At 43.1% G+C, this 14,086-nt stretch overlaps 1 protein-coding gene across 2 annotated transcripts in view; it reads right to left on the bottom strand.

The window, feature by feature from the left end:
- The window catches only part of TBC1D1 (TBC1 domain family member 1), a 176,696-nt gene extending 167,630 nt beyond the window's left edge, over positions 1-9,066 (bottom strand). For both annotated transcript variants that reach the window (XM_066573195.1, XM_066573198.1), the window contains exons 1-3: positions 8,988-9,066; positions 5,965-6,121; positions 3,053-3,569 (exon numbers count right to left, since the gene is read on the bottom strand). In XM_066573195.1, the coding sequence (XP_066429292.1) occupies positions 3,053-3,472 (420 nt within the window). In that variant the 5' untranslated portion in view covers positions 3,473-3,569; positions 5,965-6,121; positions 8,988-9,066. The remainder of the gene's footprint in view (positions 1-3,052; positions 3,570-5,964; positions 6,122-8,987) is intronic.
- Positions 9,067-14,086: the final 5,020 nt, after the last annotated feature.

Genomic DNA, 14,086 nt, shown 5'->3' on the forward strand with positions numbered 1-14,086 from the left:
GCAGAAAATAGAGCATGCTGCGGGTGAGGACGGGAGAAATCGCGGTGGAATTACGCATCGTGAGCATGGAGCTATTAGGTTCAATAGAACCTAATAGCTGCGTGCAACGCAGCGGATTTTCGCCGCGAATTACGCGGCGGAAATCCGTTCGTGGGAAGGAGGCCTAACTCCTGCAATGAAGCCTTTGTTTGTAAACATCATGGTGAACACTCTTCTATTCTCATGGCAGTTTTATCATACACCAGATGGGCCTTCAAATGCCAACAGCTGCAACCATAGTCTGATTGGTGTTATACCTGCTCTGAGAACACAAACAGCATTTGTCATAGTGATGAAAGCATTCATTTACAGTACAGTCACTTTCCAAATGAAAGCCTCGTAGCAGTAATATCTACTGTCACATAATGTACATTTGTGTACCTTCTGTTGTAGTATAAACATGTCAGTTCTCCTCTTCTTTGAGGTGAAGATGCTGAGACCCCCATGATTACTAAAACAAAAGGACTGAGGCAGTCTGCAGAGATCTGCACCCTTTTTGTTCCAGATGGCTTCTACCCGAGAAGCCAAGATGGGCTACAGACCCTCCATTCTTGCTCTCAGTACCTAGATCACTTTCTCTAGGATATGTCGGAATTTTTCAATAACTGGAGGTACATATTTAGTAGTAAAGCTTTACCTTTGGTTAACATTGGGAATACAGTAGTATTTTACTATACAGGAAAAAGTCTGTTGCAACATGAAAACCATCATCAAGCAGACCAGATGACGTTGATTGATCTTATTGTGTAAATTTATTTTAATTATGGTTTTTACTGATTTTACTTACTTGTTCAGAATAGGTCAACTTATTCACACATTAGTACCCAAAAAAGCTTAAATAACATATGAAGACTGACTGACCAGGGAAGTTGGACCAGATGACCCTGGAGGTCCCTTCCAACTATACGATTCTATTCTATCATCTTTCTGTGTATTGTGAGACGGTGACCGGCAAGGTGCTGGAGGGAAGGTATATCTCGCCTAGGATGCTCTCCCATGCTGCCTTGGGGAGCGCTTGGGCAGATGCGTGCCACCGAGCAGCCTGGGCTCGGTGGAGGAAGCCGGCAGTTTAGTGTTAGGGGCATTAAGCCACTAACACGTTGTAGTGAGTAAGTGGCTCCAAGCCGCATAATCCGGGCCGGCTTTTCCTGGAGTGACCAAAGTGAAGGGGGGGATGGTCACTCCCACGTACCAGGTGGGGCTGGTACCAGGCCATATAAAGCCTGGGCCTACAGGGCCAGGGGGAGAGCTGAGACCTTTGCAGGTCTGAGAGTCCTGGCTGGCTGTGTGCAGGAGCTATTTGTTACCAGTGTGTAGACAGGGACGCTACCCGTATAGTAAGTGCTCAGACGAGCAGCATTTATGTTATGTTTGCCTGATGTTAAGGCCTGTATTTTGCTTTTGTTTGCTTGGAAATAAACCCAGGCAAAACCTGGACTAAAGACTTTATCCTATGTGTCACCGTCTCTGACTGCTTATGCCCAGGTTGCTACCGATCCTAAACGCTAATCCCTCACAGTATATAGATATTTTTCTGTTATCATCAAAGCTGCGAATGGCATTAAAAGGGCTGTTCAGTTATGAGCTATTGATGGACAATCCTCAGGATAGGCCATCAATAGCAGATCGGTGGGGTTCCGCTGTTCAAAATTCGCACCAATCACTTATTTACCGGGCCACTACACTTTGACACAAAGCTGATTTCTATTAGAAGCAGGCAGCTCTGCTTCCACTGCAGTGGTCAAGCCTCGTATTGTAGTGCAAGTTGCCATTCATTTCAATGACAAGCCAGGTCAGTGCTGAGAGAATGAAGCTGTCTGCTAATGACAGTAAGCAGCTCTATGCTCTGTGCAGCGGAATGGTAAACAGCTGATTGGCTTGGACTCAATCACAGGTGAACAGGTGATTTTCCCGGTGGGCCCTGAGTCAGGATGGATCCCCAGCCATCAACTACTAGAGGAGCTGCACACAGGATCTGAATATAATGGGTAATTAGAAGTCCACCAATTCCTACTCACTACATTCTCCATATACTTAAATCGAAAGGTGGCTGCATTTGCATGTGGCTATATTTCTACTGAAGTATATGGAAGATGGAACAGCAAGGAATTTGTGAACAGGGATCAGGAAATAGTTGCATGTAGCTGTACATTAAGCCTCAGAATATATTTTACTGTCTAACACTGCTGATTGGTGGGAGTCCGAAGCAGTGGACTCCTGCCGATTTGCTATTGATGGTGTATCCTGAGTATAAGACATCAATAGTTCATAACTGGACAACCCCCTTTAATGTGCTAATGGGCCAATTGAACATCTTCTCTATACTTACCAGTACTTGGAAATCAAATTGTGGAAAATTTTACGCCCCACCCTAATTATGCACAGGACCACCTCCAAACCTCTCCCCTTTGTGACACGGTTCATGGTACTGTCCCATAAAAATGAAGATTGTTAGTCACTACACTATTAATAGGACACAATTGTGTAGTGGATAGAAATACTAAATGGTGAAACAGAAGGATGAAGAAAAAAAAAAGTTAAAATAGGAACAAATTATATAGAAATATTACAAGGAAGCTTAATATTACAACGGGTGATTATTTAATGTCTGTCAAATGTCTGCATAATTCAGATGTGGGTTATATCTTTGCAAGTGACAGGAAGCACAACCACATTGGTTTTCATCTTATGACTAGCTACTACTAGCTACTTAGTTTGCACTTTTAGAAGATGCTGACAAATGCAGTGTTAGTTTTCTTAGAAGGTAATCCAACATGGCTGAACTTCCTTCTACAAAAATGTCCACCAAAACTGAATAGAAGAATGCAAATTTCTCTGTAAATAAATAAACATAATTGCCAAACTTTGACTAGTGATCTAATTTGCTAATATATAGTGATTTTTACTTTTTGGGTACTTTGAAAATGAGAAGTATACTATGATTGTTCATCATTATGGGCATTGTCCCTTTTTTTTACATTACTTCCACGTATCATAATACAGGGTCACTTACTTCGGCTTGGTCAGTAGCTCGGAAGACATAGCATGTGCTCTGCTGGTGTTGAATGTCTTCTTCCTTTAACAAACAGGCAAAATAGTTGGGATCCTGACTATTGTATATTAATTTCTGGACAAGCTGTGGCTTGTGTTCAAAGATGCTACAGAAGATAAGAGGATCCCACTGTTGGCTGTCACCAGGATCGGGTTCACAACAGATACATGTGGATGACACATACAGCCGGACGGGACGGACAGGTTGTGAGTCCTTTGACCTCATTAAGCTTTTCCTCTTGATCTCTGTCACCACCCAAGGTAACATTGGCATCGTGGTGAAAGCATTGAGAGTCAAAGAGCCAATCAGCTGAAGTCTGTATTCTAGAACAACATCTCCCACTGTTGAGGTTTTAGGAGCAGTAAACGATATAGGATCCATGGCAAGAAAAGAGCAATGTGTGTGTTTCCAATCCTGCAGTTTTCAGACAAATGGTCAAGTCTGGGGTGCTTCTTGCATTGCATTTATTAGGGCATCTCTATGGGAGAAAAACAGAAAATATCAGTTTTATATACATACAATAGTAAGCGAGCCAATATTTTAAAAAACAAACAAACAAACAAAAACTTATTGGGAACCCAAATATGCTCCTCAGGGTCAGAAGAATATTAGTCTTTGCCTAGGCAGTCAAAAAAAACTTTTCTACTTTTTAATAGATGTGTGAGGTCTTCTTTTTTGTGGGGCAAGTTGTACATTCTTTAGTTGCCATTTTGGGGTACATATACAAATGCACCTAATGTAGAGTAAATTATATAGCAGAGAGATATGTGAATTTATTATTATTTTTAGATCTATTGTCCTAAACAATGGGACACTTTTATTGTAGCACTTGTGAGCATACCAAATATAGAAAAATAAGGCAAACTCTCCATTAAAGAGGTTGTCCGACATCATAAAACTTGGGACAAAGGCAGATAATAGTATAAATAACAAAAGAAGTGAATTACTGACCTGTTAAATCCCCCACAACTCCAGTGCTCCAGCCTGTTTATTGGGCTGCAATGATGACATTACGTTGATCACTGTAGAATCAATAGCCTCACTGGTGTACTACTAAGGGCAATGACTGGCTGCAGTGGTCTTGTGTTGGCAAAGTGATATCATCCCTGCAGCCCAGAAAATAAAGACCGTCAGGTAGCACCGAACCAGCAGTTTATCATAGAATGGTAGAGCTGGAAGGGACCTCTGAAGTCATCGGGCCCAACCCCCTGCTCAGTGCAGGGTTCACTAAATCATCCCAGACAGATATTTGTCCAGCCTTTGTTTGAAGACTTCTATTGAAGGAGAACTCACCACCTCCCGTGGTAACCTGTTCCACTCATTGATCACCCCGTCAGAAAGTTTTTTCTAATATCTAATTTGTGTCTCCTCCCTTTCAGTTTCATCCCATTGCTTCTAGTCTTTCCTTTTACACATGAGAATAGGGCTGATCCCTCTGCACTGTGACGGCCCTTCGGATATCTGTAAACAGCTATTAAGTCTCCTTTCAACCTTCTTTTTTGCAAGCATAACACTTCCAGATCCTTTAACCGTTCCTCATGGGACATGATTTGCAGGCCACTCGCCATCTTGGTAACTTTTCTCTGAACTTGCTCCAGTTTGTCAGTCTTTTTTTTAATTTTAAAATTGCTTGAGCAGTAAGGGATTCAACAAGTAACTAATTGTTATTTTATACCATTGTCTGTCTTTTCCTCAATTTTTAAGATCTTGGACCGCACTTTTACATGCTGCTTATCTAAGGGCCTGCCCATATCATCATCAAAGGTTCCATTCGAAATTTCCATCGCTGAATTCTGTTAAAATACAGGACAAAATAGAGCTGCATACATCCCTGTTTCATCCTGTTAAATCATGTAAAATGTCAGCCAGTTGGCTGTAAACAAATAGAGCCTACTATAGTCAATGGGGTTCATTTGGCACTGTTCTGTTCCATCTTATGGCGGTTCCGTTTTACCGATGAGTTCTGTTTTTCCTGCTCCCATAACAGAACAGGAAAATGAAATCCACAAGCGCAGATGTGAAAAAGCCCTAAATCAGGAAGAAGTGTAGCACTACATTTGAAACATTAAAATAAACAATTTGTCAGGTCCTGATGGCACCTAAGGTGCTGTAAGGGAATCAAGAACAATAATAGACCATTATTTCTATAGGCCTTTCCTATGAACTTGTGCATAGCAAATGTGGTGATAATATTAAAAAAGGGGGTTAAACAGTAAGTCTGGAAACTATACGCCGGTAAATTTAACCTCTATCGTGCATAAATTGAAGTTTGTCTAAGAGATGCTATCCTGAGGTTTCTCAATGACAAAAAAGTATAACTCCATATCTTTGGTTTATGAGAAATTGGTTGTGCCAAACTAATCTGATCAGCTTCTATGAGGAGGTAATGTTACAGCTGAGTGGACGCCAAAACACCACATCCGGATTAGATGGAATTGTTGTCCAACAGGATGGTTATACCCATAGTCTGAAAACTCATAGAACAAAACAGTGGATAACGTAACTAAACAGGACAAAGGGAAATCTCACTCTATAACACTAATATGAGAAAACCCTGTCTAAAAGCAAAGTGATCGCCCTGAAAAGAGCGACCCCCATGTCCAAAACCTGGGGGCTACCGAGATTGTCCCTAGATGGTAAAAGGGGGTGACAATTGTCAAGTATTAATAACAATAGAATAGCAATACTAGGAAACAGATGTATAAGTAATAAAGACTGACAGACAGACCAGGAGGACATGGGCTTAACCAGAACTCCACCATGAGGAATAACTGACATTCTTTATGAGGAGGGTCCGGAATATATACACTCCATTAATGCCTGATGGGCCAGCTGAGAGAACCACTTCACTGCTGACCAATTAAGCCCCATACCGGAAGATAGATGTTAACTCATCGGCAGTCAGTGGCGAATGACAGGGTACATGAACCAATGCCACTGTCAGATGAAGCGGGCAGACATTGTGAAGCTTGGCTGGACCTACTTCTGTGTTGTGGCTGGAGCACTGTGACAGGTAAGTTCTAGATGGACCTGTAGCAACAATACAACATAAGTGTGACCAATAATGCATGCCAAAGACAGAAAACCACCCTGAAAGCTGCAGAGCTTTAAACCACACTGTGTGAATGGGCCATGAAAGCCTTAATGGACAGCAAAGGCTGTGTGTGAATACCTCTTAACTGGGAAATGACTGTATAACAAGTCCTAAAACGAAATTATCCTTGTAATGAGTTAGTAAAACCTTGTTGCTGTATATATGATAGTATTGGTAGTTGTAGAAGCAATACAGAACAAGACGCTGCATAGCAGAAATCTAAAAGGACATTCAGATCTTATATAATAAATGCAATCTATGAATATTTCTGACCTTATCGCTAGGAAGTTATTCCATGGACGTTTTTTGCCTTTGCACATTCAAACTGTGGTCTCTGATGTCATGGATAAACTACCATCAAGGTTATGAAACCAGAAATGGTAGGCTGCCCGCCCCACTTCACACTGTATCACGTTACATGAACTTTTCACAAACACCGAGCAGGCAAACAGATTTAGAAACATGTATTGCTAAAATCACATATAACACACCAATTGCATATATATTAGGACCAGTTGGAGAAGTACACAGCTGAACTGTATATTCTACAATTCTTTATTATTATTTCTTTTTGCTAATGGTACTTGCACACAAACTTTTTTTCTATTCGATTTTAGAACCGAAAATTGGACAGAAATAGCACCCATCCATTTGAATGGCTGCTTGCACACAGAATTTCCAAGTAAAAATAAAATGCAGCATGTCCTTTTATTGTCTGATTTTCGGAGAGGAATAGCGCATGTCAATGTGCGGTGTTCATCACATCGGACAGCATACTGAAAGTTTAGTGATCAGCGGTGGCTTAAGAAAAACTGCATGATGTCAGTGCAGTTAGACATAATTATTATCGCTCAAAAGACGGCTTTGAGCGATTTTTGAGCGAAAATCGTTGTGTCTTAAAGGGCGGCTTAATTGCGGCTTGTGTGAATACTGAAAGTTTAAATGGTTTTCTCTTTCACAAATGCTGAAAGTTTTAGTAAATAAGGTTCATAGACACATTCCCAAAATACATTAACTATGTCACAAATATGAGTAGATTGCTATGCTAACCTGAGACTCCTGGGATCTCTCAGCATAACTACACACAAGTGACATACATTGATTTGAAGGGAGACCATAGCAAAAATAAAAACAGGCCACAGTAGGTCCAGCTGCAAGTTTGTGCCCCCTTCCCTCTCTATTCCATTGTAAGATACGGGGACTGTACTTCTTAGATAAGTTTTCCACCTAGCAGTATGCAAAAGGGGATCCCTCATTCCTGCAGACGTTCACAACACCTAAGGATCATGGGAACTAATTATTCGCTCACATGAGCCAATTAGTAGCCTCAGGGACTGTATCTTCCTGGATCATATGCACATTATAAGCAGCTGAAGACTGTCGCCCATATTCACTAATGTTACTAATTGGACTGTAGGTAAAACACTGGCTATACAATAATATCACAGGCCAACCATATAGATTTATCTGAAACGAGCTCAGTTGACATTCAACATTTTCAATTACCTACATGTGGGTTGTTTTACATTCCGCTTAATGGTGGGCAATAAAAGGGTACACGGTGTACATCACATAAAGTGAATTTACGTTACGCTTCAGAAGCTTCTGATAAGCAACCAGATAACACAAAGCTGTCCAGACGAATTACAATTATAAAAACCAATAAATGAAAATGAGCCTATAGACCTAGAATGGAAAGAGAACAGAAAATGACCATGGCTGGTTATAGCTATGTGTGACCAATGTGGTTACATAGGGCGCCAGCCATCAACTTGTAGGTGGGGTACCAGGAGGAAGTCCCTCTTTTTCCTCCTTGCAACAGTATCTTGTGGAGCTTGATGAATCATCCTACTCCTGGTTCTGTCAGCCCATTACCGCCCCTGCAACAGAATAGCTTAGCTCTGGTACTGTATTTATGTTATGTGCTTGGTACTGGTACATACAATATTTTTTGACTGAGCTGTTCTGGTGAGAATGCTGCTATCTTGCTGCTTCCTGCACAAGCAGAATACAGACAGATTGCCTATCAGTGCAATATATAATATTTTTCTTATGACCGGGGGAGTATTTCAAACCATACGACCTTTTTAAACTTCAAGGAATAACTCTTTGTTCGTAAAGGCTTATTTCCTTGTAAACATTTATGCTAATGTATATCCTCAAGAAAATGTATGTCATAAATTCCTGATAGGTATAGGTCCTATAGTGGCTCTTCTACCTCTATAGCTCCCATAGACGTGCGTGGAGAGAGCCCCACACATAGTCACTTCCCATCTGCCTCGGGAGGGACAGGGGGTTCCCTTGCTTTGGAAGTAGGTGTGGTCCCAGAGGTGGGACCCACACCAATTCGACACCTGTGGATATGCCACAAATGTCTTCAATGTATCTGGATGAGGATAAAAGATGAGTCATAGTAACATTACGGAGAGATGAAACTACATGTATATATGATATATCACAACTAATTATCATTTGTCCTGTGTCGAATGTATCAAAGTAAAAGTGCACTCCCCAAAGGGAACATGCATAATTAATGCAAACTGGTTATCATGCGAGGGTACTGCCTTTACTCGGTATCTTCCCCTACATACAAGGCTGTGCACATACATTATTATCAATAATTACCCCGTTCTTGCCTGGTATGCTGCCATGGTTGTAGATAGCAGTAAGTAAGTGCTTCCACCAAATGGGTTAATGATATAAGGATTGCACAGTAATTATATCTGCATGAGATGTCCAGCCTGGCACAGCATCAGATCTGCATGTACTGCAGATACATAGTACAAATCAAGTGACACCTACCTGACTGCAGAGTCTGCTGATGAATGAAGCATTGCAGGGGATGTTACTCAGGCCAAGACAGCAAATAGCAACTCACATGATGACCCCAGAAGAAGCATTTCTCCCCCTCGACACTCTCAGCCACATTACACTGCAAAAGCAACAAGCACAGAACAGCATGAGAGGGACAGGAATGGGGAGGGACAGAAAGAGCACAGAAAAAGGATCTCGGTGTGGTCTGATTGGGTCATGTGGGGGAAGACGATTAAAGAAAATGCATGCATGATCTATAGGATGGTGTATGTATGGCATAAAGGATTAGACTGGGTAGAAAACTGAATGAATTAGTGTTAAAGTGTGTGCCAGCCTATGTGTGAGGCAGGGAGGGTATGTATGGGTACAACGTTGCAGAAATGTGTCATGTACCCATTACTTTGCGAGTAAGTAGCCGTACGTGTTCTATCTGCTCTACGCTGTGGTTTACCAGTGTGGTTTGTGACTTGCAAATTCAATTCTGAAAGCCAAAACAGCAAATGTTTTTTCCTTTTGAAACATCAAAGGCAACATAATGTTCTTTATTTATAAAGCAAAGTATATTCTTCAGGGTTTACATGCGCAGACAAAGTTACAGAATAAGAAATTAACAATGCACAATGATAGGAGTTTGGTCCTGTTCACAAGAGGAAATAGGGATGACACAAAAAGTTTTGCACTTCTTGCAACTGTCATGTTGATGTAACTTGAGGGTCGCAACATGACCACATTCACTTTCATTGCTAGCAATGCAAGCGTGGTGGCACTGTGATTTTTGGCTGTGACGTGTTATGTACCAAGTCGCTGTGAAGCCCTGACCGCAGGCAGGCATACACCCCCGCTCACACACCGGGCATCCTTCCGTGATGATTAAAACATGTCATAACACAATGCAGATGGAAATAAGCACACCAGACATATAAAGAGATTGCAAGTTGGTGGAGGCCGGCCGCAGCTTTCATAAAAGCATTGCATAATAAAAAACATTGTTTTTACACATAATGTTAATTTTGTAAACTGGCTGGGAAGCGACATGACAGGCTGGACCCCCGGGTGCAAGTCTGCCTTCCCAAACACTCCTCACATTACCCTGTTGTGAGCCAGGTGTGATTTAAACGGAAGCTACAAAACTTATCTCCAAACTTAACTCCTTTCGGTCCAATGCACAGGGGCGTATTTGCATTATGTAATCTGGAGTGGGCGTCCGCCTCCGGATTCTACAGCAAATACTGCCCATAAACGTGCTATTAAAAATCGCTTTTCCATGTCCACGAGCAGAGGAAAAATCGCAGTATGTTCTATTTCAGCGTGGATTCTGCGCAGACGGCTTCCATTGAAGTCAATGGAAGCCGTCCCATCCACAGCATCGCCTAGCGACGGCGTGGCATTATCTGTACTGCGCAGGTGGCCCGGCACTTCCACAGCACAGATAACAAGAATCCGGACAGGTAAGCAGTGGTCACCAGCTGCGTATTGGGTCGGATCCCGCATGTGGAATCTGACCCGGCCGTGTGCATTCAGCCTTCCGTTTTTAAAATGTTATCAATATACAACTCATTGTATAAAAAAAATCAAGCGTCTAGAAGGAGTTGTCGTTTTGTGGCAAAACTTGCATGCAGTTACATCTCAGGCAGATATGTAAATGATTAGTTGTGTTGTGATTAGAGGAATGGTCTTGCCACCTGAGGCCTATTTCCCACGGGCTACAAAACACATGTATGTGAAGCTCATGGTTTTCAATGGGTTCTTTCAGGCTACAAAACATCTCTCATGTGAAAGAACACATAGGAAACCATGGGCTTCACATAGAGATTTTGTAGCCCGTGTGGATGCAGTCTTATAAAAGTGAGGACTTTGGCCTTTAAAAAGGCTCTGAGAGGCTAAAGACTTGTAGTCCCAATATCAGTACAGCTAACCTAAAGGTTCTTGACTCTTTCCATAACTACGCCTATTTTCTTCACAGAAAAGCAGGCGGGAATAGGCCCAACATGCTCTTCGGAGCAAAGGTTGTCAAGCAGATAAATCACTCCACCCATCTGTTCTGACTCCTCCCCTTTATCTGTCATCCTCTGTGACCTGCATGTCACATGACCTCGTACAGCGCTTCGACGTGGGCGCTGTGAGTGTAGCAGGAGCCGCTTTCTGCTATACTAGTGAGTGGGTGCTGCAGCATTGTTCTACCTCAACCCCCCCCCCCCCAGTTCGTGAGTGCGGACCACCGTGTTATCTACAGTATAAACAATTAGGTGTCAAGTCCCCCTCTATTGGCCCACATATACAAATGCCTTAGAATGTCATATATCTCTATCTATCAGATTGCCATAAAATCAGGTACATAAACATATCAAATAACAGTTACCAATAAAGTTTCCAAAACTTTCTGGGAAACAAAGGGAAGAGAACCAATATGGCCACTTAAATACGCCCTCAAGGACCAAGAAGATTTTGGGAGTGTTGAACAGGTTTGGATTGGATCTTGCATATATAATCACATGCCAAAGTGCCAAAAGTGCAGTTGTTTAACTAGCCATAACTACAACACCAAAATGATAGTCATAGAATGGTAGAAGTGGAAGGGGCCCCCAGGGTCATTGGGTCCCACCCCGTGCCCAATGCAGGATTCACTAAATCATCACAGACATATGTCTGTCCAGATTTCCATTGAAGGGGAACTCGCCACCTACTATGGCAACCTCTTCCACTCATTGATCACCCTCACTGTCAAATAGTTTTCTTTCTAATATCTAATCTGTGTCTCCTCCCTTTTAGTTTCATCCCATTGCTTCTAGTCTTTCCTTATGCAAATGAGAATAGGGCTGATCCCTCTGCACTGTGACAGCCCTTCAGATATTTGTAGACCGCTATTAAGTCTCCTCTCAGCCTTCTGTTTTGCAAGCTAAATATTTCCAGTTCCTTTAACCATTCCTCATAAGACATGATTTGCAGCCCCCTTACCATCTTGGTAACTCTTCTCTGAATTTGCTCCAGTTTGTCTATGCCTTTTTTTTAAAGTGGGGTGCCCAGCACTGGACACAGTATTCCAGATGAGGTCTGACTATGGAAGAATAGCTTCTCTTAATACATCCCAGAATTGTTTGCCTTTTTGGCTGCTGCATCAGACTGCTGACTCATGTTCAGTCTGTGATCTATTAGCATACCCAAGTCTTTTTCACATGTGCTGCTGCTTGAATGAAAGTTTTATTGTAGAACACAACTCATAGAATAAGTCTTTGCTTGTGGCAGCGATGGAGCAGACTCACGTAGTGGTAGAACAGGCCTTTTCAGCTGGGACAGCCCAAGTCGGTAGCTCACCCTTGCAGCGGTCAGCGTCCAGGAACAAGCATCTTCTTCTGCAGCTCCTCACTTTTTTTTTTTTTTTTAACGCTCTAAGGCCCTTCCTAGAGCACTTACCCGACCAGTCAGGAGGAGACACATCTAGTGTTTCTCTTCTCCAGAGCTGCCTTGACTTCCGTAGAATGGATGAATGTGGTGTGACTACACCAGCGGTGACATAACCCCATTCACAAAAAAAAAAAAAAAGCCGCAACTGAACTTAAACAATAAAGTTGCTAACCCCCTAACAATGCTTAGCCACTAATACATCTTCGGCAAGTCTCCCACTTGCGTATGGTCAAGTACGCAATACGCGATGCCAATACTCCCATTGATTTGTATCGGACCACTCACACCTGCGCTTTTTTTCACACTTAGGCCTCCCCCACACAGGGCGCTTTCAGCAGCATTTTCAGCCCTGTTCTAAACGCTGTACAAGGCTCCCATTCATTTCAATGGGGCTGCTCACACAGGGCTGAAAACACTGCATGCTCTATCTTTGGGCATTTTCAGCTGAGTCTCCCATTAAAATGAATGGGCAGCGTTTTCAGCTGGGCTGAAAAGGCAGCGTTTTGCAAACGCCCTGTGTGAGGGAGGCCTTATATTACTCGCGCGAAAAAAAAAAAAAATTTGCAGCATGCACTTGACGCATATTACATGCACATAGATGCCAAGATAGCGTACAGGGATTGGCTGCATGCAAGTGCACATGTCATTGCGTACTTGCTGCATGCCCACACACAGCCCACACACGAGAGTCTGGCCTTGATAGGAGAATAACAACAAAATAAATATCATTGCACATAGAGGAGGGGGAAGGGGGTAGATGGGACCTAACGAGCAGCTCACAGCTGCCATAAAAACTAAATGCCCCAGTCAGTCCATATGCACCTATCCTATAAGGCTGGGTGCATCCCAAGTCTAAAGGTGGATGAACTAGACACTCAGCCAATAAATAGGTGTATACACACATATGGAGTGCATTAGCATCCAAAGAGTGTGGGGCATACAGTTGAATGAAGGGATCGGCTTCTGAGGAATAATGCAGAAGGGAGCTAAAAAGAAAGGAGCCAGATTAGAGAAGGTGATAGGCCTGCCTAAAGAGATCTGTTTTTAAGGCGCACTTAAACCCCCTGGATGTTGGGAGTTAGGCCGCCTGCACACGAGCGGGTCGGATCCGGCAGCGAGAATTCTCGCCGCGGGACCCGACCCGAGAGCCTGCAGGGACGAGCGCGTACTCACCCGCGCCTGGCGGCCCCAGCTCTTTCATGTGCCGGCTGCCGCGCAGACCGGAGCCGGCGGCCGGGTGAGTGCGTGCCCCGCACAAAAATAGGACATGTCGCGGTTTGTTTGCCGCGCGAGATTTCGCGCGGCCGCCTGCATAGGAGTGCGTATTGTAATGCACTCCTATGCAAACTTTCAGTGGCAGAAATCCCGCGGCGGGATTTCCGCCCGTGTGCAGGCGGCCTTAATCTGATTGTCAAGGGTAGCACATGCCAGAGAACTGGTGCAGCTCTAGAAAAACCTTGTAAATGGGAGTGTGAGGTTCAGATTGTAGAGTGTTAGTGTTACCATAGCTCATTGTGAAAATGTAGAGTAGGGGGTAGGGTGGTAGATAGAGGTGAGGGAAGAGATGTAGGGCAGTGTGGAGAGCTTTATGAATGAGTGATGAATATGAGTTGTAGTCTAAAGTAGACGAGCAACCAGTGCAGGGACTGGCACCGGGTGGAGGCATCGCTGCAGCGTTTGGACTG

Source organism: Eleutherodactylus coqui, chromosome 7 (assembly GCF_035609145.1).
Source record: "Eleutherodactylus coqui strain aEleCoq1 chromosome 7, aEleCoq1.hap1, whole genome shotgun sequence".
Taxonomy (NCBI): Eukaryota; Metazoa; Chordata; class Amphibia; order Anura; family Eleutherodactylidae; genus Eleutherodactylus; species Eleutherodactylus coqui.